The sequence below is a fragment of the Lepus europaeus genome, chromosome 5 (assembly GCF_033115175.1).
Source record: "Lepus europaeus isolate LE1 chromosome 5, mLepTim1.pri, whole genome shotgun sequence".
Taxonomy (NCBI): Eukaryota; Metazoa; Chordata; class Mammalia; order Lagomorpha; family Leporidae; genus Lepus; species Lepus europaeus.
The window spans coordinates 35203558-35230255 of record NC_084831.1 but is presented as its reverse complement, the minus strand read 5'-3'; the positions used below and the strand labels follow the sequence as shown (position 1 = coordinate 35230255).

Genomic DNA, 26698 nt, shown 5'->3' with positions numbered 1-26698 from the left:
GTCCTGGAACTGAATATGGGAGGAGGAGGCTGGACAGGTCCCTAACGGCCTCGGCCTCTTACAGTGTGTGCCTGCTGGGCCCACCTGGTCCGAGTTTTCTTGCCTTCGAGGAGACCTGTGCTGTCTAAGCCAGGTCTGGGCATGGAGCCTCCCTTGCATCAGAGGCAGGGCCAGGGAGAGGGAAAGACAAAGACGGTGAAACAAAACAGGGAGAGCGAGGAAAACAGGGTCCAGACGAGTGGCAGACGGAGGCGGACAGGAAACGAGGAAGGGGCTGGGCCAGACTGGACCAGCCTGGGAGGGAGAGAGGCCGGCCCGACTGGGGGAGACCGTGTGACCGCTTCTGGGGGTGGGGGGAGCATGAACCGTGTGGTTCCTCACTGATGGGGCCCTCGGCTGAGCAGATGGTGCTGTTGGGAGAAGGGAGACAGGCTGTGGTGCCCTTGACTGGGACGCGTGGGGACAGTTGGGCCCTGTGGCCAGGCCGGGACCTGGCCCCATCTGCTCCACCTCTGGCTGAGAGCAGACAGACTCGGTCCCAAGGAGGCATGAAGCAGGGCCTCCATCCTCAGCTGTCCCCGTGGAGCCTCTGCTCGGGTTTACTCCCCATCGTGTATCTGCAGCTAAGGGGACAGAGCCCCTGATCCTTTGGCCTAACTCCCTTCCAAACCAGCTGGGACCAGAAAGGGGCACCCCATGTGATGTCTCTGGGCTGTGGATGGGAGGGCTGGGAAGGAGCCCATTCCTGGGATGTTTCTGGGTGGGTGTGTCTGCAGAGGAGCCCCGGACCTGGCCCAGGAATGCAGGACACACCCACCCACCTCCTCCAGCCCTGGACCCTCAGCACGGACAGGCTGTGAGGGGAAGAGGGCATCCTCTGGCAGAAAGGAATTCCTCTTCAGAAGGCTGAGCCTGGGAAGGCAGGAAGGCTCGTGCTGCGTGGGTGAGAACGCAGGGCACCGGCAAGGGCCAGGCTCCACCCCCTGGGCCGCTCAGTGCCAGGTCCTGAGGACCAGCAGTGTCTTCCGCCGTCATTCGGGAGGGGACTCTCATGACAACTGTGGCCCCTTCTCAGGGCCAGAGACTTGGCTTCCTATCTAAGCTCAGCCGCCCCCGTGCTAGGTAATTCTGCCACTCACAGAACCTCCCAAGGCTCCAGGTTCCTCATCTGAACAGGGTATCTGGAGCTCAGACTGCCCCCAGGGACCCACCCTGCACTCACAGGCAGAACCACCAGCCCCAGGAAGACGGAGCAGAGCCCCAGAAAGCAAACATTGGCCCAGCCAACCACCTGGGGCCAGCAGCAGAGCAACACCAGCGAGCTCTGCAACAACCACTGGCCAAGGCCTGGGGCCGGGGCGGGGGTAAGCACCAAGGAGCCCCTCCCTGCCTCCTGCTGCAGAGGGGACAGCAGTGGAGCCCAGTGCTCCAGCGCTGTCTGGGAGGACGGTGGACACAGCCCCAAGGCCGAGTGAGTGTGCTGTCTCCGCATCAGGAAGGCTGAGGCTGGGGTCTGTGAGTGCCGGCGGTTGAGCCACAGACACTTTACCAGGCTGGGACTGTTAATATCAGGGCAGATGGGGCTGGCACAGATGCAAGACAGAGGAGGGAGCGGCCTGGAACCTGGCCCTCGCCTCCTGATCTCAGGGCCTTCCACCCTGGACGCAGCAAGGCATCGCTGTACCCTTAGCAAGCAAAGGTGGTCACAGCACCTCTGAGAACACACAGAGCGGGGTGGGCGTGCAGCTACTCTGGGCCCCACAGAGAAAGCAACGCAGGCTGCTCTCTGCTTTCCACCCCCCCCACCCCCGATGGCACACCTGGGCCTCAGCCAGCATGACGTCCTGGATGACGGGCGGGCCCCGGGGCTCGCCATTCTCCAGCCGCACGTAGGTGACCTGGTAGCCGCGGATCTGGCCGTGCTGCTTGCTGGGGACAGGCAGCTTCCAGGAGACGTGCACGGCAGTGGAATTCAGCGGCTCCACCTCCACCTTCCGCGGCGGCCCACTGGGCACTGGGGGTTAGGTGGAGAAGGAAGGCAGGCAGTCAGGCCTGGTGCTATGGATCCTGGCTCGGGTGGGCTCAGCGCACTCCAGGGCCTGGCCTCTGCACCCTACTCCCCAGGTAGGTCCCTTAGCCCATCCGTCCTGGCAAGGAGCATGAGGGTTTCTCTGGCCACTGTGGCTTAGAGCCCAGGACTAGCCCTCTGGCAGGGCAGACACAGGGAGGTGCAGGGGACGGGTGGAGGCACCCAGGCCTTTGACCACCCCAAACTCAGCACACAGGCTATCAGCCGGTGCTTCCCCTGCGGCCTTTTGAGGCTTTGCTACCCTGATGTTTGGGTCCAGGTGGCTCATCAGCTCCAGCTCCATTAGGCCTGGGCTGGTAGAGGGGCAGGCAGAAGCCCCGGGTACCGGTGGGTGGCATCTGGGGCAGCGGGTCTCCCCTGCCCACCCCTCCCAGCACGGCTGCCTACCGTCCTCGTCGGTGCGCACCAGCACCGGGCTGCTCTCAGGGCCAGGGCCCACGTCCGTGTGTGCCCGCACCCACACCCGATACTCCGTCCACTTCTCCAGGCCCACCAGGTCCCAGCTGGAGCGCTCGTGCCCGATGCCGTCCACCACATGACGCCTGCGGTCCTCGCCGTCCACCGCCTCGTAGGCCACGGAGTACTGGGTGATGATGCCGTTGCGGCTGTCAGCCGGTGGTGGAACCCAACTTACCCGGACCGTGGTGGAGCCCGCGCTCACGCAGGTCACCTTCTGGGGAGGGGCGGAGGGGGCTGGGGAAGACAAATGGAGGGAAGCAGGCAGATGGAGGGTGGGGGTCGCAGGCACGGCGACTGAGCCACAGTGGATGGGAGACTCACCCAGGCAGGCCACCCTTAGTGCTGACATGGCCATCCCAGGGTGCCTCTGGCCAGGCTGCCGCCACTGTCGCCGACGCGGCCCGCTGTCTCTGAACTGCTGGCTGCTCCTCCTTCTCTCCCTCCCTCCCTGGCCCTCCCACGCACACAGTCTCTCTCACACACATATGGAGCTCTAACACAGCGTCTCTCCCACACATATGCCGTCTCGCACAAAACATACACGCTGTCAGATACACGCACATGACCACATGTGGAGAACAGCTCTGCACCTGCTGTGCCCTGGGCTCTTCTGTTCTGAGGACAAGGTGGTCCAGGACTCTGTCAGTGTGAGGCCGTCCTGACCTGTGCCTGAGCCATGGGTAACCAGACGGGAGGCCAGAGTGACAGAGGCGGCCAAGAGCTCCTGGCTCGCGTCTAGCAGGTTCCCTGGGGGTTAGGATGCAGGTGAGAGACCTTCTTGTGCCCAGCAACACTCCCAGAATCTATGCCACCAAAGACGCTGCTACCAAGGCAAGGGGCTGCTTCTCCATCTCAGTCCTGCCCAGCGATGGTGGCAGCCACCTTGATTTACCAGGCCCAGAGCCCTGCACTGCTAGGGCTTTCTCCTCTTCTGCACAGCTGTGGTCATGCCCTGGGCATGGCCTTACCTGTGGCCTCCTGCCTCTTCTCCCAGCCCAGCTGCTCAAGGCCCCAGCACTGCACCTGCTTGCCAGCCCCTCGGGGCTACACCCATCCACCCTCATCCTGACTACCCTCCATAGTCAGCTTTCACTCCAAGGTCTACCTGCTCTCTCACCAATATCTAAAACTCCCTCACTCCCTGCCCTCCCGTTGCCTGCCTGGCTGCCCTGCACCCAGCCTGAAAGAACCCTCTGCTTTCTCCACAGTGGCACTGGGGTGGACATCAACAAGTGGCCTCGTCCGCACGCTGCGCTTCTGGGAACACATCCCCAGTGATCTCCCGGGGCCCTCTCTGCTGCCTGCCTGTTCTCTGCCCAGCACTCTGCCGCTTAGCACAGAAGACACGAACCTCCCGTAGGCCCTCCCAAACCTCAGCTCCCTCTGCCTGCATGACCCCATCACCCATTTCGTGGAGGGACACAGCCTGCCCGCAGAGGCACACGTGGCTTCCTGCTGTCACACCTACCAACCTCACTGCACCAGCACCAGATCCCTCCACCCACAGGACAGAGAACCACCCTGTCGGAGGCGGATCTGTCCACCGCCTGAGCTCCGCCCACTCCCCCCCAATGCTGGAAGCTCCACTATTTATCCTCTTTCCTGTGGTTTCCATTTTTGCCTCTTAACTCCTTCCAAATGGCACTGAAATACCCTTAAGACTGTTCCGTCTTAAAAGAAAGATCCCACGGGGGCCAGCACCCCATATGGATGCCGGTTTGAGTCCCAGCTGGTCCACTTCTGATCCAACTCCCTGCTAATGTGCCTGGGAAAGCAGCAGAAGATGGCCTAAATCCTTTGGCCCCTGAACCAATGTGGGAGACTGGGAAGAAGCTCCTGGCTCCTGGCTTTGGACTCTCTCTCTGTGCCTCTCTTTAACTCGGCCTTTCAAATACGTACATACATACATACATAAATAAATATTAAAAAAAAAAAAAATCCCATCTCAGCCCAGGGTCCCTTCCAGTGACAGGTATACTTTTGAGCTCTGAGCTTGCGGTCTCTTCCTGAGCCCCCCAGAGGCCTCGTGCAATGCCGTGGGCTGCAGGCGCCTCCACGATGCTGATGTACATCTGCCCCTCCACCCTGCTGGACTGTGTTCCTCTGCTCCGGCCCACTCCCCATAGGGTCTGTTCTACTTCCTGAAACTTTCTCTTCTCCCAACCTCCGAGACACAGCCCCGCCTCCATTCCTTCTGCTCAGGGTCATCCACTGCCCGGCCAGACCCGGGATTCCCCCAGCCTGCCAACCATCACTACTTGCTTGGCACTCGGATTTTGAATTTGGTTCACTCTTAGCACCTGCTCCTGTCCCATCTCCTGTCCTAATTGGCACCAGCCTCCTTCCAAACCTAACCAGACAAGCGTCACCCACACATTCCTCTCCCTCAGGCCCCTACTCTCACCCTACCCCCACGTCCTCATCAGCCAGCGTCCCAGTTCAGACTCACCGCCTCTTGCCTAGACCACTGCAAAGCCTCCTATCCGGTCTCCACTCTCTTCTCTGAATGCCTCACACAGCAGCCCAGCCAGCCAGGTCTCAACTGCCACGGATCCAGAGGCTGCTCCAGCCACAATGCTCACCCTCTGGCCAAGACCCCACGCCGACAACTTCGGGGCTGTAGAACCTGCAGACCCTCCGCCTGAGCCCTCTGTCCCTGCTTGCCCTGGAAGAGGTGTGCCCTCTCCAGGCAGCCATCTCGGGCTAGACCACAGTACCGTCACATTGCCATTCCACCCTGCTCATCTCTGCCGCCCCTCTTCACACGCAGGTAACTGAGGCTCATCTGGGCAACTGCAGGTGTAACGCATGTCTGCCCCACTTGAACACAGGACCCCTGCGGTCAGGGCGGACGGCCTGGCCCCCAGCAGGTACTTCCAGAAGGGGTCCTTGGGCAGGAGGTCACAGGTAGCCAGCCTCTGAGCAGTACCAGTCCCTACATACACAGTCCCATGTCACACAGACCTCATAGACCCTGCCATGGGTATGGTTAGCACAGGACATCATAGTCTCAGTCCTGCGACACCACCCCGTCACAGCCTGGCCCTGCTGTCGCCCAGAGCGTCACAGAGGCCTGCTGCAATTGTCTGGTCAGGATCAGAGAGGCTGTCCAGTCGCACTGTAGTCACACACACTCTCGCTCTGTCACTTGGCAAGCTACAGGGGCCCACAGATATGGTCACAGGCAGAGGCCAGAGTCATTCAGAGACACAAGGCACGCCAGGGACCCACCAACACACATGCAGAGCTGCCACGCGGCCGGGAGTCTGGCATGGTCACGAGCACACAGCCACAGCATCAGTCTCACACATGGCAGCATAGAGCAACACGTAGAGCCACCCAGCTGTCACACAAACAGCACTGCACACAGGCCCCTGGCCACGTGGTTCCACACAAAGGCACGTGGGCACGCTGCCACCATGTCACATTCTCACGGACCTGCCTGCCTGCAGTCGGCCCAGCGGCTCACACATGGTTCTCATGGTGGGGGACGAGAAAAAGGGGTGATGGTGAAACATGATGTGGGACACGGGGAGGGAAGAGAGCCGCTAAAGCGGGTTTGGGATGTGGCGGACCCAGCACTGAGGATGGCCTGGCCACTGGGAGGGCCGTGGAGAGCGGAGATGAGTCACGGACATAAAACTTACCTGGGCAGGGTGTGGGAGGGCATGGGGGTCAGGCAGGAGTCTGGGCAGGGAGCAGGGAGGGGCAGCAGCCACCTGGACACACTGGGGCACTTACCTGTCCCTCTCCTAGGGTCCAGACCCAGTCTAGATCAGAGTCCAGGGCAGGGCCCAGCAGACCCGGCCACCCACCTGGCTGAGTGTGTGCATGCGCGTGTGTATGTGTGTGTATCCCAGTCCAGGAGTGATAGACAGCAGCCCCTGGAGACACTTACTGGACTGTGCTGTGCGGGCCTCAATAGTGGGGGTGAAGACGCCCACCCCCAAATCAGAGCGGGCAGCCAGCTGGAAGCGATACAGTGTGTCAGGCTTCAGGTCCTCTAGGGTGTAGGAGGAGGTGGGGTCGAAGGTCACCTTGTGCTGAAAGAGTAGGAAGCACGCACTGACCACTCTGACCTCAGACGTCACCCCCCCCACCGCCCGGGTCCCAAGGCTAGCTCTGTGGCACAAGGCCATGGGGACCCCACAGGCTATTTACAGCCAAGTCCATAACACACAGGCCAAGGACCCACCAAGGACAGATGGCCTCAGGGGAACTTGCGGGCCCCTGCCATTGTCATGGGAGCCACTGAGCCTAGGAAGTCCAAGGGTGGGGGCCCTAAGAGCTTCGCCCCTGCTCACAGCCTCGCCACAGAGGCCCAAAGAGCTGCCCAGGTGAGCCCAGCGTGCGTGGGTGCTCAGGGCCCAGGAGGTGCTCCTCCTGCCCCTTCCCCAGCTCCGGCTCACCTGCTGGCCTTCGTCCTCAGCGGCCCAATACACCAGCTCGTACTTGACAATCCGCTCCTGCGGGGGCAGCAGCCACGACAGCTGGATCCTGGTGTCGGACTCAGCCTCAGCCTGGAAGTCTGCAGGCTGCGCAGGCACTGCAATACCCCCAACAGGCATCAGCCTCGCGGAGCCCCGGGAACAAGAAGCTGCAGACCCTCACCCTGCCTCCCAGGCAACCAGCACCTATGTCCCCCCCCCCCCCCGGAGTTCCCCACTCTCAGCCTGTCTGGCTGGCACTTAACACTCACGCCCCTACCTACCTCCCTGCTGCGTCTTGACCTGGATGGTGGGGCTGGGCGGGCCGTCGCCCACGGCGGTGAAGGCGAGCACGCGCAGGCTGTAGGTGATGCCGGGCAGCAGGCTGCCCACGGTGGTGAGGAGGCCTGCGTCGGTGTTGTGCTTGTGCCAGGCGCTCAGGGGCCGGCGGGAGTCGGGAGTGTAGTAGACACGGTAGCCCCGCACCAGGCCGTTGGGCTCCTCAGGTGGTTCCCACTGCACCAGCATGGTGCTGGCGCTCAGCATGCGGGCCTGCACACGGCGTGGCGGGCTGGAGGGCGCCTGCTCGCCTGTGCGCGCCCGCACAGCCTCGCTGGGAGGCCCTCGCCCGATGCTGTTCACGGCCAGCACGCGGAAGGCGTACTCTGAGAACGGGCTGAGGCCGCCGATACTGTAGCGGGTGGTGGCCACACCATCCACCTCCTGGAAGGGGCCCTCGGTGCCTGTTGCACGGTACTGGATTCCGTAGTAGGACACGGGCTCTGAGTTCCCAGAGTCCCAGGTCAGGGTGACGCTGGTGGCAGTCGTCTCTGTCACCATTACATCAACTGGAGGCTTTGGCAAAGCTGAGGACAAAGTGCAAGGCTCAGGGTTGCCTGAGGTCAAGACCCCAGGGGCCACCCCAACCCTTGGGGATCATCCCAGTACCTCATGTGCCCCCCAGAATATGACCCACAGCCCACCCTCAAGAGTGGCCTCTGAGGGCTGAGTGGGGGACAGTGGCCAGCCTGGTCAGTGCCCTCAGGGGCAGGTACACAGGTCACTTCTGGGGCTCACTGGATCCTCACATCAGCCCACATGAGCCACCTAACACACAGACCGGGAGGTGACGTGGTCTTGGTGGACAGAAAGCACCCAGACTGGGCAGCAGAGATCTGCACCTGAGCCGGTCCACGTCCACCCAGTGGAGAGTGTGCACAGGGTGGTGGGAGGTGAGACAGCGCCTATGGACTTGCCCCGGAGTTTAGGAGGAGTGACGGGGCACCTGCTGCTTGGCTCAAGTTGAAGGAGGTAAAGACCCAGGTCCACAATCATTCCACGGGTGAGCACTAAGTGTCTGCTCAGTGCCAGGCACTGGGCTGGGGCTGAGGCCACAGAGCCACATGTCACACTGCTGCTCCCAGGGAGGTCGTGCTCCAGCGAGACACAGAAAGTGAGTCAGTAACAATGACTCTGATGCCTGCAAGGACTGCGATCCAGAAAGATCCATGGACTCTGGGATGAGACGACCAGGGAGAGAAAGCATCACAGAGCTGAGACCCGGAGAGGGAGATGGAGCCAAGGACAGGAAGGTCTGGGCAAGGGGTGAGGGACACAGAAGAGCATGTGTCTGAGCGCCTGTGCGCACTGCGGGCAGGAGGCCAGCGGCCTGGAGACCACAACGAGGGCCCTGTTATGTCCTTGGAGCACCAGGAGCCACTGAAGGTGTTTCTGCCTTTAAGAGGGAGTCACTTGATCCTGGTTTACTCATTTTTACAAAGGCCACCCAAGCTGCAGCACGGAGGCAGTGAGCCAGGAAGGACCCTGTGCAGGCGTGTTATTCCCCTGTCACATCTGTGTGGCTGTCCCCAGAGTCCTAGGAGAACCTGCTTCTCCTATGGCTGCTATTTTCCCACATTCTTCTGGCTTGGAGGCAGCAAAACCTGAAGGTTTGGGATGGACATTTGGCCCAGCAATAAAAATGCCAGTTGAGATACCCACATCTCCTGGGGTCAGCATTGTGGCAGAGTGTTTAAGCGGCTGCTTGTGATGCTGGCAGACCATGTTGAGTGAGTCTTAGCTGCTCGACTTCAGACTCAGCTCCCTGCTAATGTGCCTGGGAAAGTGGCAGAAGATGGCCCAAGTGCTTGGGCTCCTAGCACCCACATGGGAGACCCAGATGGAGTTCCTGGCTCCTGCCTTGGGCCACAGGATGATGTCCCCATTTAGGGAGTGAACCAGCGGATGGAAGATCTCTCTCTTCCTGTCTCTCCCTCTCAAATCAATCAATCTTTCTTTTTAGAGGGGGAAGGGGAAGGGCAGGTATGGCATAATGGGTAAAGCCACCACCTGCTCACGCTTGCCTGCTGGGCCGCTGGCACCAGGCACCTGTCACACTCACCTTTCACAGTGACCTGAGCTGTGGCCTCAATCATGCCCAGCGAGGAGATGGCCACACAGGTGTAGTTGGCAGAGCGAGTGACCCCGCTGAGTTCCAGCACATTGCGGCCGACGGGCATCTCGTCCTCCTTGGTGAGCTCCTCGGCCCCCATCATCCACTTCACGTAGGGCATGGGCGCGCCCACGGCGACACACGTCAGGTTCACGTTGCCACCTGGCATCACCTCCTGGCTGCTGGGAGGGATGGAGAAACGAGGAGCCACGCGCCGCACTGTGGGAGGAGGGAGAGAGGTACTCACGGGCCGTGCAGGGCACGAGGGCGGATGCAAGGGCAGGGGCCCCTCATCCAGAGCCAAACCCACATCAGAGGCAGGAGGGGTGGCGTCCCCGACCCGGCTCCCCACCTCCCAGCCCGCTCTCCCTCTAGGAGTCGCCCCGCCTTCAGGGACCATCTGGAGCACGTCTTACTCAACAAGCGCACTCGCGACCAAGTTCCCATTTTACAGCCTGGGAAACCGAGGCCCAGAATAGTCCCGTCTGCCCAGGGCCACACAGGAACTCAGCACGAGGTCCAGGCCTGGCCAGGGCCACAACCCAGGTTGTCCTCTGGTGCCCACCCCTGTGTGCTCCTGACACACCTTCCATGCACCTCAGAGGAACACTAGCCAGGGCGGCAGGGACGGAGCCAGGCCCTGGCATGAGGGACCTCAGAGCACGGCTGGGGCAGGGCAGGGGCTCAGTCCGGGAGCGACACGGCCACCTTCTCTGGAGGAGCTGCCTCCGCCTCCACCTCCAGGCCGTGGGCAGAGAGGCAGAGAAGAGGCAAGCAGTGTGGCCACCTGCCAGGGCCTTGGGTGTGCACGAGGCACAGCCTAAGTCTCAAGGCCTGTCTCTCAGGCGGGCTGGGCTGAGGCAAGGGGTAGGGGCAGCCAGGGACGTGGTCCGCGGGCGGGATGGGCATGACGATGGCAGTAACATGATGAGGGCGCCGAACAGACGGTTTTCTGCGCCGATGAACGAGGGTCTCAAGGAGGAGGGCGGCTGTGCCTGGCCACCACCCTCCAGCCTTGGACTTCCCCTGACCAGAAGCTGTTCTGAGCTTCTCAGCCCAGGGTACAGCCTGGAACCGACCCCCAAAGACGCAAGCTTGGCACAGACATCCAGAGCATGCAGGGGGAGGGACAGCAGGCACGACCTGGCCACGGGCAGGCATGCGTGGCATGCAGTCGGGGCATGCAGCTGGGGGGCAGAGGCTAGGGTGTGTCCTGCACGGGTACCCTGACATCCAGAGAAAACAGGCGGCGAAGACCAAGCGGCCCCAGGGCACTCCTGGGAGCACTGTTTTTGGAGGACCCATGCCAGGGATGCCAGGCATGCAAAGGACCTGTGGCACCACATCAGAAGCTCCTCCCACAGCCCCAGATCGCAGAATCAGAGTTGGAGTCAACAGCAGAGACCACAAGGTTGGACTTGTGACCTCGCTGCACAGATGGGCCAAAACAGGCTCGGAGTGCAGACCTGCAGCAGGCCACCAGGTCCTGTCAGTGCTGCCACCTCAAGCATCTTTCAAACCCATGGGCAGCCCCCACCTCCCGGGGTTGCTGCACTGGGTTCTTCATGGGTGGTCCCACCTTGCTGTCTCCCCCAACCCCACGATCTGGCCTTCTACAAGCAGCAGGCTGCTGGCTCCCCCCCCCCACTCAACCCCTGCATGGCTTCCCCGCAGTTCCTGGCCCTGGGTGCGATTCCTTCCACAGCCTGCCGGCTCAGGGTCCTCCAGACAGAAGCAAAGCCTTACTAGGGAATCCACGGGGGTTCACAGGCTGGCCCTGCATCCCCAGGCTGTCACAGACACCCAGCATTCTGCCTCTGCCTAGCTTGAACACTGGCTTTCTTTACGGGTTTCACCTCAAGAGTCCCCTTATCCCCCAAGTCTTGGGTGCGTGGGGTGAGTGACTCAGGTCTGGCTAATGAGAAAAAGCTTTTGGTCTTTCACAAAAACTCCCGGGAGGCCACTCTCTCCCTAAGGGAGTAGCTAAGCTCAAAGAGGCCAGGGACCACCATTGCAACACACAGGAGAACCCTGGGGATGGAGCAGCCCCCAGAGGAGAGCAGAGCTGAGAGACAAAGACAAAGGCCTGACCCAACCGATAACAGACCCAGACGCCACCCTGCCCAACCCGCGTTTCTAACCCAAGAATCTCCTTGCTTTGCTCATGCTGGAGCAAGTGGCTTTCTGTCATCTGTCCTCATGCCAGGACCCACACTGAAGACAGCAGGCACAGACACATAGTTCCCTGGCAGAGAACAGGGGGGTCCTGGGGGCACAGCTGGCAACTGCCCCATGGCAACAGCGGCCCCTCTGAGGCTTCCACCCACTTGGCACAAGGTGAAGCCAGGAGGCAGGTGGAACTGTCACCAGTATGGTGCTTGTGGGCACAGCCTGGGCCCCAGACCCGGGCCTGGTTGGCAGGTCCATGTGCCCTGGCCTCCTTTCCATGCCTGGGCCTGCCAGGGAAGGGAACAGCAGCCTTAGCTCACTCACCAAGTCTCTGTCCTCCCAGCCAGAGGCTGTCCTCCTCTTCCCTCACAGGTATCAGTATGGGTTTGGGGAAGGGAAACCACAACTGAGCACCTACTATGTGCAGGAGGCCACCAGGCCACGGATGCTACCATCTGCCAGTGACAGGCAAGGGAACCGATTGAAGACTGACATGTGCCATGCCCGTGTCTACATATACAGTAGCAGTGGGCCTGTGTGATGCAAAACTCACACCCCTTTGATCCCTGACAGGGCTGAAAAGAGAGACCAGAAAAGGAGGCTCCGGGGAGAAGCTGTGGGGTCAGCCAAGGCTGGCGGAAGGTGATGCTCAAGTTGGCACACACATGGGAATTCCAGGGCCTGTGCCAGCGGAGTGTTCATGGCTGCAACCTTGACCCAAATCAGTGGTACAATCTTGGGGCCTGATCAAGTCCCTGGGTGCCACAATCAAGAGCCCAGCTGAAGAGATCAGGTCTGTGGTCAATAAGCCTTGGGCCCCAGAAACTTGACTGGGCCCTACCCCAAAGCAGTCCCTGGAGGACAGGACGCACACCTCGCCACGGGCCCTGAAGGTCATGCCAACCCCCTGGGACACCCCTACCAAGGCCTGCAACTCCAGCCACTGCCAGGAAATGGAGGCCTCGCAGGGACTAACACTAAGAACAGCTTTGCTTAGTTTTCCCCTCCCAGCTGCAGGTGGCAGGGGTGTGAGAGGCCGGACATGGCCCCCAGGCTCGTCCTGCGCACCTGCACTCCCACGACTTGGGGGCCTCTGCTGCACGCCAGGAATCCTGGAGCACAGTTTCCTGCTGGCTGAACCTGTCGTCCCTGTGGGCCGAGGGAGCTCGGTGCGCCCACAAAGAAAAGCATCTACTCCCTGGGGATCCTGGGCCTGCCTGGACAGCCACTCCACACCAACAGCGAGGAGCTCCCTCCGGCAGCCCCATAGCGGCCCGCCCGCTGCCTCGGGCATGAGACCTCCAGATAGTGCGGGGCTCTCCCTGGACTCAAGCTATTTGGCAGAAACAGCAGCAGGGAAGGAGAAACCAGAGCTGGGGAAAATGCACTCAGGGTCTGGTTTCGGGCTCTGTCGAGGCCAGCCTATCACGGTTCCCTGTGCATCCCAGCACTGACATTTTATAGACAATTTCCCAAACAGGGCCCTGCCATTTCTGGATTATATTTCAGCTGCAACTTCTGAGCCTAATTATTTGCGCTGACAACCCCCTGTGATAGGGTGGAGCGGCGCCCAGAGGCACCGACCAATGTTCGGCGGAGTGACAGCCTAATCAAGGGGGGAGGCGGCCCCGCAATCTGCATTCACTCGTGGAAATTTCTCGGATGAAAATAACACAACATTAGGGAGGGGATAAGGGGCAGGATCCACTGTATCAAGATAAAATAACTCTTTAATAAATAACCTTGTGGCTGCCGCAGAGCGGTAATTAAATGCCGGCGCACCCGGCACACAGTTTTAAGTAAAGCTGGAAAAATGTAAGATGCAATTATCAGCGCCAAACAAATTACCAGCCTGGCAAATCCCCCCGGAATATTTAGAAACTCATCTCTGCCTTCCTGTTAAATATTTGTATATGTGCTTATTTTTGGTGGGACCACAGGGTGGGGTGCGGGTTGGGGGGAGGGAGGGGACAAGGGGCTAAGAGGGTGGGGGCAGCGCTGCGGGCCGAGCCGGCTCTGCTGACTGTGTCCCGAGCGCCCTAGCAGATCCGCATGGTCAGCAGAATGGTGTAATGGAAATGGCCCGGAGTCAGGAGCGTGCGTGGATGGCGGCTCGGGGCTGCCACCTGAGCTCAGGCTGCAGCCCTCCTTGCCCCGGCCCCTTCTCCTTCACGGAGGAAACTCGAGCTGGGATGCTGCCGCTGAGGGGGCCAGGTGGTGGAATCTTGCTTCCAGGGGGCTCAGCCTGTCCTAGACTTCTGCCCCGGGGCCTGGGTGAGCATCTTCTGCCCCTCACACCGTGTGACACATGAATGACCACCAGCCCCTAATGCCAACCCCAGCACTGGGCATTGCAGGGGAGTCTGGCTCCTAGGGTGGAGCCATAAACCAATCCCCCAATGAGTCTACCCTGGAATGGGAACAAGGCCGTCTCTAGAACCTTCCACTGGTGGCCGAACCAGGGGCTGCTCCTGCGTGGCCCCCAGGGGGTTTGGCTGAGCCGCGGTTGACCGTTTAGCCAATCCAGGCACGGGCAGGTCGGGTCTGAGTGCCCAGTACCCAGCTGATGGACAATCACCCTCCCACAACCACAGTGGGTTGGGCTGCTCAGGGAGAGGGGCCTGGGGCAGGTGGGAGGATCTTAATTTGGATCTGGCAGGGGAGAGAAAAGACAACAGCAGGGGAGACTTGCTCAGTGAGCGAGTGAGACCAAGACTGTGCCACTCCCGATCATGGACACCACACCCCCGAGGCAGCCCAGGACTGCTCTCCACTGAGGGAGGGCCCCGAGGGCGGGGCAGAGGCACTCTGCCTGGTGCTGGCAGGACCTGGAGGGGACAGCCCACTGGGGAGTGGCCTCTGCCCTGCATCTCCTCGGTATCTCTGGCTACACCTGGACATCTGCAGCCTCAGGATGAGTGGAGACCGTGGGAGCGCCCTGGGCATCCAGAGCTCCAGCTTTTGCGCTGTCCCCTGACCACACTTCCCCCAGCCACTCCTGACTTCCATCTGGAGGGGACAGCCGGCCTGGCCTGGGCAAGAAGGGAGGGGTGCAGTCTCCTGCCATGCACTGTGCCTGCCCGCCCACCCCAGCAGAGGAGCCCGGCTAAGGGGACATGCAGACACAGGCATCTCAGGGCTCCAAGCAGCACACATGCAGGGCAGGGGTACGCCCACCCGCCCCTGGTCCTGCCTGCCTGCCGGCCCAAACAGCGAGGAGCAGAGGCCCACTGGTGGGGGCAGGCATGGCTGGATGGGCCTGAGGGAGCTGACCAAGCCCGCTGGTCCCTACTGATGGGCCACCTGGTCAGCGGGCGGCGGGCTGTAGATGGATAAGAAGTGAAAAGGACCAACCTTCTCGCTGATCTGAGAGATGAGAGTTTGGGTTGATGGCAGAGTGCGATGAGGATGAGGAAGGAATAAAAAAAAGACAAGGAGAAACACAGAGAGAGTAAAAACAGGCCACCTTCATCTGCCCACACAGCACGGAGACGAGACGAGACTCCAGTGCCCCCTCGCACACGTGCACGTGCACGCAGGCGCACACGGACCACACCGCTCACAGAAGACTCAGGACTCATGGAGGACACGGCGGACAGGGCTGGGGCCCGCCAGCAGGTGCCAGGGGCGAACCACGAGGGGTGGAGGTGGGGCACAGGCAGGCCCCCAGTGCCTCACACGCACCCCACGGCTCAGATAGACCCGGTGAACTGGGCTCTGGGGTCAGCGCCCACCCAGCCCACAAACCCACCAGGGCACACGAGCCATTAGACCCCCGGTATCTTGAGGAAGCCCGTGCCGCACAGCACCAGTGTGAGGGGCGCGTCTGGGTGCCTGTGGGGAGAAAAGCAGGGGGCGTCACTCCCTTTGGAGTCAGCTGTGGTCCAGAGTGTCAGCTCCCTGCAGGGAACAGAGGAAGGCTGGTGCCCTGGTGCAGGTAGGCCAGGCTCTGTGGAGGGTGGGGCCCGGCCCTGGCCCTGGCCCTGGCAGCTGTGTGCAGAGAAAGAGAGAGACGCTGTGGATGGAAGGAGAGAATGAGTCACTGGGGAGGGAGTCAGATGGTGATGGAGAGAGACTGGTCCACCCAGTGTGCCTGGGCCTGCTGGACTGTGGGCGGAGCCACAGGCAACTGCGAACAAAGTCGGATGGAACTGCACGACGTGTCTCCTGCAGAGCTGCCCCGACAGCTGCAGTGGCTACTGGTGCCCCAGGGCTTCCTGAGTACTTGGTGCTTCACTGGGCACCTTGACACACTGTCCCGCTGGATGCAGCAGCCACCGGGGCAAGGAGAGGCGGTGGCAGCCCCGGGAACCGGGGGCAGAGGCGAGGCAGACACTGCAGCCGAGTCAGGACCTGAGCACACACACGGGAGGGAGTGTGGCTCTCAAGGGGGCAAGGGCCCCCGGTGACTGAGGCAGGGTCTGGAGACGTTCTGGTTTCCTAGGGTGGATGAGCAGGGGGGACCACTGGGATCAGTCGGGCCAGGGAGGCTGCTACTTAACACCCTCTGACGCACAGGACAGCCCCATAACTGAGTTAGTCCAAAGTGGGGGCTGGAAACACTGGGTTGGAGTCCACACAGGCCCGGAGGCAGAGGCTCAGGCCCTGACACACTGGGGCTCAGAGACCACTGGGCCTCTGACCACTGGGGGCCGACAGGAGCCTACCATGGAAGAAAGTCTCCAAGGAGCAGAGGCCAGCACAGCCGGCCCCTCCACGGCTGCGCACCTGCTAGCAGGTTCAGGACACGGCTGTGCCCCCCAGAGCAGCTGAGGCTGAAAGGCTCTGAGCACTGCTGGGGGCAAAGGGCACGGAGCTTTAGTAGGAGAGAGACCATAGGGGTGGGGACACCAGAGGCAAAGTCCCAGGGAACAGGGCTCCTGAGGTATAAGGCATCCCTCAGGACAGTAGGCCCATCTCAAATCCATGGGGCAGGCTGCTGGTGGTGGTGGTAGGGGTGGTGATGGGGTGTATGTGTGCACACAGCCTCAGATGTGTGTGTGTGTGTGTGTGTACACTCAGATGAGGCCTGGATGGGGGGAGGTCCTGGAACAGAGATGTGGCACTGGTTCTTCCACATCAGGAGAGGGGTGTGTGTGTGAGTGGCACCGACAACAGAAGCCAGGCTAGCTGGTGTAGAGTCCCTGGCAAATGAAGCCGAAACTAAAGGAACCCCATTCCTTGCCAAAAAGCGAGTGGGAGTGGCGCCAGGAAGGCAGATTCGAGATCTGGAGTGGGTAGGGGATGGGCCCTGGCAGGAGCTAGTCAGGGTTGCGTGAGCTCACCACACGTGGACACTGGGGGCCCACAGACCCAAGTACTGTGAAACATTGGAGACAGCGTCCCGGGTCAGCGCCCAAGCAGCCGACCACAGCAGCCGGGCTCACCGGAGCCCAAGAGAGACCCGCCGCTGCACTGCCAGGGCAGGGGCTGCAAGTCAGGGGCCTGAGAATACCGCTCGGCCAGGAGGACACTCGGGGGTCCATCCAGTGGGGCTTTCCGCAGCCCCACCCCGGGACGTGTGCCCCGCGGCCACGCAGCTCGCTTGGGTCTGCCAGGGGCCCTGTGGGACCTGTCTTCTCCCCGGAGTAGCCAAAAGCAGGCAGGGACTTTCTTGCAGAGGCCTGGCACCTCCATGTCCTTGACCAGACGGTGTTGGGAGGGTCTGGGTGGGTGGGGGAGGGCTCTAAGGAGGGGCATCCAATGGCTCCTCTCTCAGACGGACCTGTCAGCCCCCAGGCCGGGAACAGCACCATGAGGGCTGTGCTGTGTACAAGGCCACCCCTCTCTGCCATTTGGGATGTTCTTTGGCTTGGGGTCTCCTTCCCTGATGCTGTTCCTGAAGACAGGCCCTGGGTAAGCTTGGTGCCAGGAACCTGGCAACAAGGGGGCCAGGGGCTTCCCACCCCACAGCTCCCACTCCTGTCTTCAATGAGCCTCAAAGCACACAGCACCCATCACTACCAGCTTCTCTGAGTTCCCTGCTCCCCCACAGGCTGTGCCCAAGTCCTCTGCAGTAGCACCCTGTGTCTGGTCCACAGCAGCCGTGATGAGAGCTCGGTGGTGAGCCCTCCCTCTGCAAGCCTGCCCAGAAGTGGTGGCCTCCCACTCCCCAGGGCCCAGCGCTGCCATCACCTGTGTCCTGTGCGCTAAGGGAACAGTCAGACGGCAGCCCCTGGTCAAGCTGCACGAGGCACTTAGGGTGATGAAACCATTGCTGCAAGGAAGCTGCTTCCTTTCCCTCACAAATCCCCTGAGCAGAGATGGTTTAACTTTCAATGACATCCATCTGTGCAGCAGGACTAAGTGAGGGGACAGCGAGGGGGGAGGCCCTGCCAGGCAGCTTGCACACCAGACCCTATGTGTTCTCAGGAAGGGGCCATGTGGCCAGTTTGAGGCCCTGGGGCTGAGTGCAGAGCAGAGACTGGACACCTCAGCATGCTCCCCAGGCCCTCTCTGCTGGGCTCAGTAAGGAACACAGCGAGGGCTCATCCAAAGCAATGTACCCACAGAGGCTCAGTCTGAACCCCTGCATGAAGGCTCTGGCTGGGGACAGAACACAGCTGGCTCCTACAGCGAGGCTGCACGCAGACCTGCCCAGGGGACCGGCTCCCACCTGATCCATTCCAGAAGCCTGATTGTCCCAAAGCACAGAGCCAGCGTGGCTTGGAACCGACCCTAGCAGGGCAGGCAGAACACACTGGAGGAAGGCCAAGTCAAACAGGCACACGTTCACACAAATGTCCATGCCTGTACACACAACACAGACACCATGACGTCTGCTGGGAAGGCTCCAGACTCCCACAGGGCTCAGGGCTCATGTGGCAGGACCTACAAGAGACACCAGACACAAATGCTCCCAAGAGTGGCTGCTTCCCCAAGGGCCTGCAAGGAAGAAAGGCAAGCAGTGGCGACGCTAGAAGTCTGCCCAGTGGGAGCTGCTGTGGAAAGAGGCAGGAAGGAGAGACTGGGTCCTTGGCGGCCCCTTGCATGCCTGCACCAAGGGCTCGAGGCAGCGAGCCCAGCAGGTGCAGCTCAGCTCCGCGGTGACTGAGGCCAGGCACTGCCGAGTCCTTACCTCGCACATACAGGTTCGCAGGGGCTGAGTAGCGTGTGCCTGCTGAGTTGGTCGCCACACACTCGTACTTGCCTTGGTCCGACTCCTCACTGCTCTCAATCTGCAAGGCACCTGCAGGGACACAAGAGGGAGGGGTCAGATACTGCCCACGTCAAGGGCAGCCTGGAATGCACAAAGGGGTCTCAACAGCACCCACGGCTATGTGGATCAGAAACCGCAGTTCGTATGGGCTTCTGAGCAGTTCTCTCTGGGGGGGCCAGTGGCCTCCATGCTAGAACCAAGAGCTGCACTTGGGAGCACAATCCCATCCCACTGTGCAGGCCTGCCAGGCCCATCTCTGCACCCCTAACTGCACTGTCTGTTGTGCTCCTGCCTGTTTGCCAGTGGGCCTCCCCGCCAGTGCTCACCGGCACCCAGGAGGCAGGTGTGGGAGTGGCCTGCAGCCTGGGATCTGAAAGCTGCAAAGCCTTGGTAGGGTAAGAGCCTGAGCAGGAAGGAGGAGAGGCCTGGCCTGTGGGCCTGGTGCCCCACAGCCTCTATTCCTGGCCCCCATCCTCCCCTCCCACGCCACCCCCACCCAGCCGGCCCCACCCATTCCGGCTCCTCTCTTCAGCCTGCTCCTGCTAAAGTGCTTCGACCCACCACGCTCCTGCATAATTCAGGAGGCTAATGGAGGCTGCAGCTCCCACCCGGGCCAGTGCCCTGGGGGGCTGCTCTGGCCGCGGTTGGACAGACGGGAGCCAGGAACGGAGGGGCAGCTGGAAAGGACCCTCACAGAGGATGGAGGGACTTGGGCTTGGAGCCAGTGCTGGAAGGCTAGGTCCGGGAGCCCGCGGCGGGCAGGCCGGGGCGGAGGCGAAGCCACGCGGCTGACTTCTGGCCAGCCCCAGCCACAGCCCCAGCAATAAAAACTCGCCAGAACTGCTGCGAAAGCACTGGGCAAGCTGTCTGTGACAGGAACACCCCGGACACAGGCCCCACAGCCCTCCCCGGAACAAGCCGACAGACAATTACACCCACACAGGACAGGCCGATGGACAGTTAATAACCCCCACAGGACACGGTCTGACAGCAACCACCTCCTGCACAGAACAGCTGGGACAATCCTGACAGCCCCCACCCCTCCAGCCAGGGGTGGCAGACTGACGATCACACCCACACAGGACAGACAGGACCTGCTGGGCCCCACCTAACTGGACTGGACAGGAGCCACAGGAGGGGGCCCAAGCCATGCCCTACAGCCCAGGCCAAGAGTCTGGGTCTCCAGGTCCGAACCTGATGTTTCCCTTCCACCATGCACACACAGGGCAGCAGGAGGGGCTACAAACCTCTGGGGGCTGGGGGCTGGAGGTGGAGCAAGAGAGAAGCTACCTGGCCAGGACTAAGGGCTGCCTCCAAGGCCTTGGCCTCAGCCTTCTCCACTGGGCACCACCAGGCCACATTTATGGGATGGAGGGACACTGTTACATATTTCATTTGGAGCCAGCACTGTGGCATAGCAGGTTAAGCTGCTACCTCCAACACCAGCATCTCATATGGGTACCAGTTGGTGTCCCAGCTGCTGCACTTTTAAAATAAGATTTATTTATTTATTTGAAAGGCAGAGTAACACACACAAATACACAGAGAGAGAAAGAGAGAGAGAGAGAGAGAGAGAGAGAGAGAGAATCTTCCATCCACCAGTTCACTCCCCGAACAGCCACAATGGCAGGAGGTGGGCTGATCAGACGCCAGGAGCCAGGGGCTTCTGCCAGATCTCCTAAGTGGGTGCAGGGGCCCAAGCATTTGCATCGTCTTCCACTGCGTTCCCAGGCACATTAGCCGGGAGCCAGATCAGAAGTGGAGCAACTGGGATTTGAACCAGTGCCCATGTAGGATGCTGGCATTGCAGGCGGCAGCTTTACCTGCTACCCCACAACCCTGGACCCCTGCTCCACTGCTGATCCAGCTTGCTGATAACGTGCTGGAAAGCAGCAGAAGATGGCTCAAGAACATGGGTTCCTGTCACTGATGTGGGAAACCGGGATGAAGCTCCTGGCTCCTGGCCCCAGCCTGGCCCAGCAGACATTTGGGGAGTGAACCAGTGGATGGAAGATCTCTCTGTGTTTCTATCTCTGTAACTCTGCTTTTAAAATAAAAAATAATAAAGAAATATTTTTTAAAAAAAGTTTTAGAAAAGGAATGTTTGTCAAGCAGAAGGGAAACAGGCTCCTGGCTGGTGGGGGCTGCCCTCAGGTGGTGAACTTCATAGGTAAAAGGGCCGGGGACATGGCTGGGGGCCGGTGCCACAGGCTGGGAGCAGGAAGTGGGGCCTGTGGGGGATTCCGTCCCATGGGAGGAGGGAGCTCCCCAGGGACAAGAGCCTAAGTCCAGTCAGGGGACCCAACACAGACCCTGTGCCTATCTGCACACAGAAACCTCCAAAGTTGCTACCGACACCAGGACCCAGCAACAGGGACTGCAAAGTGTCAATGTCCGCTGCCCGGCTGTGTGGGGGACCCAAGGATGTGGGCACGGACAAGACGCTCCACAGGGAGGCAGCAGTTGCTCTCAGCCCCAGCTTGAGACCAGTCTTGAGACCAGTCTTGAGACCAGCGCGGCCCTGAACCCGGAGGGTCTGGGTGTGCACGTTCTCTCCTCTAACCCCTGCCACCCTGTGGGCAGGTGGCCTCGGCCCCAGCTCAGAGAAGGGGAAGCAGTCTTCCCAGAGGTGTGTTGGCTGTTTGAAGGTTGCACAGTGGAAAGTCAGACTTGAACCTGGATTTTCCTAAGTCTGGCCTGTGCTTCAACCGCTAGGTTGCTGTGCCCTGCCTGCTGCGTGACAGGTCAGGTGAGCCAGCACATCAGGAGCCTCTTCTCCCAACATCGCACTCAGGTCCTAAGAGAGAGCTGCTCCTTGTTCTTGCTGGGTTGAAGGGACTTAAGGGATGATCCTCATTCTACTGCAGGATCGAGACACGGAAAGAGAAGGCAAGTCATAACTTGGCCCCTCGGAAAAGGGAAGAAAGGCAAGGCTGGGTCAAGCCCCCAACCTCACAGGAAGTGTCTCCATCGACAGCCAGCCTGGGACAGGCTAAGTTGCTCCACTGGGGCTGACGGGGTCCCCTGTGTGGGGCTGGCCCTCCATGGGGGGGCTCAGCTGGTGTCTCCACAACTCAGACTTGGAATGGATGAGTCCACAGGAGGGAATGGCTGAGTGGATGTGTGTGGTGCCAGTGGTGTCGGGGGCCAGAGCTGGCGATGGTCGGGATGGGGATGGGGAGGTGACGGACTGGACGGGATGGAGTGGTGGTGACGGCAGTGGCGAGGCGTGGTGTGGCGAGATGCACGGACAGCATTCTTACCTCTGATTGGTGAACCACCTGGCGAGGTAATTTGAACGCAAATAAGATCAGAGAGAAGCATTAGTACAAAGGCAGGAGAGCCGCACAAAGCAGTCAGATAAAACCAAACACAAGGAAAGGCCTGTGCTACGTGGAGAGACTGAGGCCTGGGTCCAGCTGACGCAGGGATGTGTGGGTGAGCACCCCGAGTCACTGGCACTGCTCCGAGTGGGTCGGGGCTGTCGCGGGGGAGGGGGGCGGCAGGAATCTGGAGGGAGCCACTGGGGGGTCTGTGGAGAAGGAAGGTGAAGAGACAGAGTAGCAGCACCCCCACAGGGTCCCCCAAATCCCACAAGTGAGGAAGATTCCAAAACAAAGCACTTAACAAAACTGGGGTGTGTAGGCAGGAGAAAGGGCCAAAGAGAGGACTCAGACCAGCCCCGGCAGCCGGCAGGGCTTGGTGAAGCAGCCCACTTGACCCTGCTGAAGGCCGGGTGACTACTGAGCCGCCCACAGCCAACTGGCAGGGGCGGGAGCCTGCCTGGGGCCTCCTAACGTGGCAGTCGGCAGCCACAAGGCCAGGCACACACGCGCCAAGCCCAGGCCTACCCTGAGGTCTGCGCCAGCTCTCTTCCTGAGAGAGGCCTCCGCCCAGGCTCAGGCCATCGTTCTTCCACTTCTCCTCCAGAGGAGCAAGGCACCCGTGGGCAGAGCCGGGTCCAGCTCTCTCCTGCCTGCCCCTCCGTGCCCACTGCTGGGGGATGGGAAGTGTGCGGAGAGCCGAGCACCGTCCACCGTCTCACCCAACTCCATGACGCCCGCCCGGAGGAATGAGACATCTCTACGTACAAAGCGGCAAACAGAGGCCGAGAGACGTAAAGCGCTTTGCCCAAAGCCCGTGACACAGCCTGCGAGCACGCCGCTGGGATGAGGGGGAGGTGAGGGGAGCACAGGGCGTCTGGAGGGAACATCGGGGATTCTTCAAGTGTGGTCCTAGGTCCCTCAGGGGTCCCAAGGTCAAAGCCATCTCCATGATACTACAAAATCCCGTGCCTTGCTCACCCTCTCGAGAACACAGCAGCTCCCCCGAGGACACACGATGTGTGGTATCGTAATAGGCCAGACCCAGTAATGAGAATCCAGCTGCCTGCTACTAAACCCCAAATTAAAGAGATTTGTAAAACAATGTTCTCATGGAACGCTTTTTGTTTTAGAAAATATAATTATTTTTCACTTAAAAATGCTATTTATGGTAACATGTAATGGGTCTTAAAACTTATTTAAAGCATATTGGAAAATATTAAAAATATTCTGTCTTGACATCTAACATGGCAAAGAGCGATCAATAGAAGCCATACAACTGGGGGCCGGGACCGTGGCGTAGAAGGTTAAGCCTCTGCCTGCAGTGCTGGCAACCCACGTGGGCACTGGCTCGAGTGCCAGCTGCCCCATTTCCTATCCAGCTCTCTGCTACTGCGCCTGGGAAAGCAGGGGGGTATTCCCCAAGTACTTGGGTCCCTGCACCCACAGGAGAGACCTGGATGAAACTCCTGGCTCCTGGCTTCGGCCTGGCTTAACCTCAGCCATTGGGCTATTTGGGGAGTAAACCAGTGGATGGAAGATCTCTCTCTCTCCCTCACTCGTTTTCTCTCTCCTCCTCTTCTCTATTTCTGTCTTTCAAATAAAGAGATAAACCTTAAAAAAAAGAGGGAGGGAGGACCGGCACTGTAGTGTAGTGGGTAAAGCACCTGCAGTGCCGGCATCCCAAATGGGCACCAGTTCAAGTCCCAGCTGCTCCACTTCCAAACCAGCTCTCTGTTATGGCCTGGGAAAGCAGTAGAGGATGGTCCAGAAAGTATCTGGGTCCCTGCACCCACATGGAAGACTGGGAAGAAGCTCCTGCCTGCTGGCTTTGGATCTGCCCAGCTTCAGCTGTTGTAACCATTTGGGGAGTGAACCAGCAGATGGAAGACCCCTCTCTCTCTCTCTGCCTCTCTGTAACTCTGGCTTTCAAATAACTAAATAAGTCTTTAAAAGCAGCAGCAGCAGCAGCCACCTAAGGAAAGCTCTCAGGCCTGCTGAGTCACAACAAGGGGTGCTGACATCTCAGAGCTGACAGCCGCTGACCCACGCAGGGCCTGGGGAGAGCGACCCACGGCGCCAGGCCTCAGCTCTGCCACCTGGTGTATCTCTGTACCTCTCCAAACAGCAGCTTCCCCAGCAAATGTTTCCATCTCATAAGATGCAGGTGGGAGAGTAAGAGGGGTCCTGGGTCAGTTCTCAGGGCTGTGCCCGAGATGCTGACCAGCTTAGTGCCAAAGGGCAACGGACCACACACTGGCATCGCGCCCTCTGCAGGCCTGGTGGGAGGTGGGGCAGAGACAGTGGCTGGGCTCTTCCATCAGAACTGGAGCCAGCAGAGCAGGGGCCACAGGCGCCAGGCCTCCGCGTTGCCTACTCTTCTCAAGGCCACCAGGTCTTGGCTCAGGCACTTTGGGAGCATGGGAAAAGCACTCTCCAGACGAGCACAGCAATGGTGAGTTAGGCTGTCCTCTGCAGTGACTGGGATGGTGGCTTGCACATTCAGGCCACACGCAGGAACACAGCAATGTCCTTGAGACTCTGTCCAGGCTGGCAGAGCTCATGGGCCAAGAGCTCTTTCTAGCACCAATGGTGGCTATGAGCCCCACTAGGGGGAGGTTAGCGTGCTCCGCGTTCTCCAAGTGTGGCTACGACTCTGACTCTGGGGCCCACACTGGGTCTCAGGTTCAAACGCCCCAGAAACTGTGGCTGCAGCAAGGGAAAGGGCCGTGAGGCAGGGCGCAGGCCTGGGTGGCGCCTCGGTGGCCTCCTATCTACTTCCTGCCCTGGGGGCACACCCTAGTTACAAGTGCTCAGGTCACAGCCTCCAGGGGAGCTCTGCGTCCTGGTCAGTGGGGGCCTGAGGTCTGAAGGAGGGGACTGTGCAGATGCAGAGACACTTCCCAGGCCCTGCTGGGACCTCACAGGGGAGCTCCCGGGCCCAGAGTCACCCCAGGTGACTCCTTTAAGCCAGCTGGGAGTCGGGCAGGATAATCCCAGCCTGTCCTGCTTCCCAGGGCCGCAGGGGAGTCGGCCGCAACAAAGGGTGGCAAAGCACTCTGTATACTGTCAGTGATGCAGAAGCCGAGGAGGTCCCTGCGCAAGCCGAGTGCTCGGGGGCCTGCGTCCACTCCACAAAGGGACGTGGCTGTGAAACACACAGGGAACAGCCACGCCTATCACCCTGCTAAATGGCAATGGTGCAGGGGCAGCAGCCGCTGGGGCCAAAGGTCAGACAAGCATGGGGGAGGTCATTTTGCCACTGCAGGGTGGGATGAATAAGGCCCCTCGGGAGCTTGGACTGGACCATGACCCTCAGGATCACGGCTTCTGGGTGGCAGGGAAGGTCAAACAAAGAGCATGGCCCTGGGAAGTGGGGAGAGAAGTGGACATCAGTCTGCAGGGTCAGGTGGCCACGATCAAGTTCATGAACTCATTCATTCCACTGGGGCTCAGAGAGAGCTAGCCCGTGGCTTGGCTTGTGCTAGGCTGGGAGGCCCAAGTCCTCCCTGCAAGAGGTACCCAGCCCAGGTGAGCAGCGTGGAGCACACGGCAGTGATGACGACAAGTGGGAGGCCCGAGACTCCAACGGGTGGAGGCTTTCAAGCTGAGGAAGTGGAAGGTGAGCGGAGGGCCAGGAGGTGGGTGAGGCTGGAGCGGCGCAGCTCAGGGCGAGTGGAGCTGCAGCAACAGACAGGAACAGCTCTGTCCATGGGGGGCCTGGCCGAGGCCAGGTGGTCACCTGTCTCTGGCTGCCCCTGTCTCACTCACTCCTTACTGTAACTCCTTTTTAAGGATGAGAAAGCCGATGCTGCAAGTCAAGTAACCCAGAGCACAGAGCCAGTGAGGGTGTGGCTGGCGATGTGAGCAGGGGACAACACTGGGGTTCTGCCCTGCACCTGCCCTGGGAGCCTGGACTTGACCAGGCAGCCAGAGAGGCACCCAGAAGTGTCGGAGCATGGGAGGGATACAGGCAGAAAGCTTTGACCAGGCCTGGAGGACAGACTCTCCCGGAGAACCTGGGTGTGTGCCAGGGAGAGCACCCAGGCAATGGCAGGACAGAAGGACCAGTGTGAGAGCTGCGTGGGTGATAAACCAAGGGCCCTTGGTCCCTTACTGGAGTAGGGGTGGGGGAGGGTCTCGCGGGTTCCAGGTTGGGGGGACTGTCCCACGTAGACAAGTCAACAGCCGTGTGGGAAGGAGGTCGCCACTTGTGCTGGCCAGGAGGACACCCACGAGGCAGCCAGACCTCTGTGTCGGAGCTCAGGCAAGATGTCTGGGCTGGGGGCGGCAGCAGGAGCTGTAGGGGTGCGGGCAAGCCCGCAGGGCACCAGCTCGGTTCCCAGGGCCCTGGGCTGCAGCAAGGAGCAGGGGAAGACCCGCTGCAGGGAAGGGCGAGCTCAGGGAAGGTGGGAGGGAGGACGTGGCTGAGCAGCACCCGAGGGGCAGTGGCAGAGAGGGGGTGGCACAGGCCTGGCACACAGCAGGCCCCGCAGGAACACGTGATGACCGAATGCGTGGGACAGGGTGGCTCCCCAGAACCACTGCCCACCACGGACGGAGGCGCCCAGGCCTGCGGGGAGCACAGTCTGGCTGCTTGGGGAGGTTGCCTGGGGGAAC

General features: G+C 60.7%; 1 protein-coding gene across 5 annotated transcripts in view; it reads right to left on the bottom strand.

Moving 5' to 3' along the window:
- Nucleotides 1–26698, bottom strand: part of PTPRF (protein tyrosine phosphatase receptor type F) — an 84276-nt gene that overhangs the window by 18908 nt on the left and 38670 nt on the right. For all 5 annotated transcript variants that reach the window (XM_062191115.1, XM_062191119.1, XM_062191118.1 and 2 more), the window contains exons 6-12: nt 18675–18785; nt 9377–9646; nt 7260–7841; nt 6958–7094; nt 6447–6591; nt 2477–2782; nt 1821–2014 (exon numbers count right to left, since the gene is read on the bottom strand). In XM_062191115.1, the coding sequence (XP_062047099.1) occupies nt 1821–2014; nt 2477–2782; nt 6447–6591; nt 6958–7094; nt 7260–7841; nt 9377–9646; nt 18675–18785 (1745 nt within the window). The remainder of the gene's footprint in view (nt 1–1820; nt 2015–2476; nt 2783–6446; nt 6592–6957; nt 7095–7259; nt 7842–9376; nt 9647–18674; nt 18786–26698) is intronic.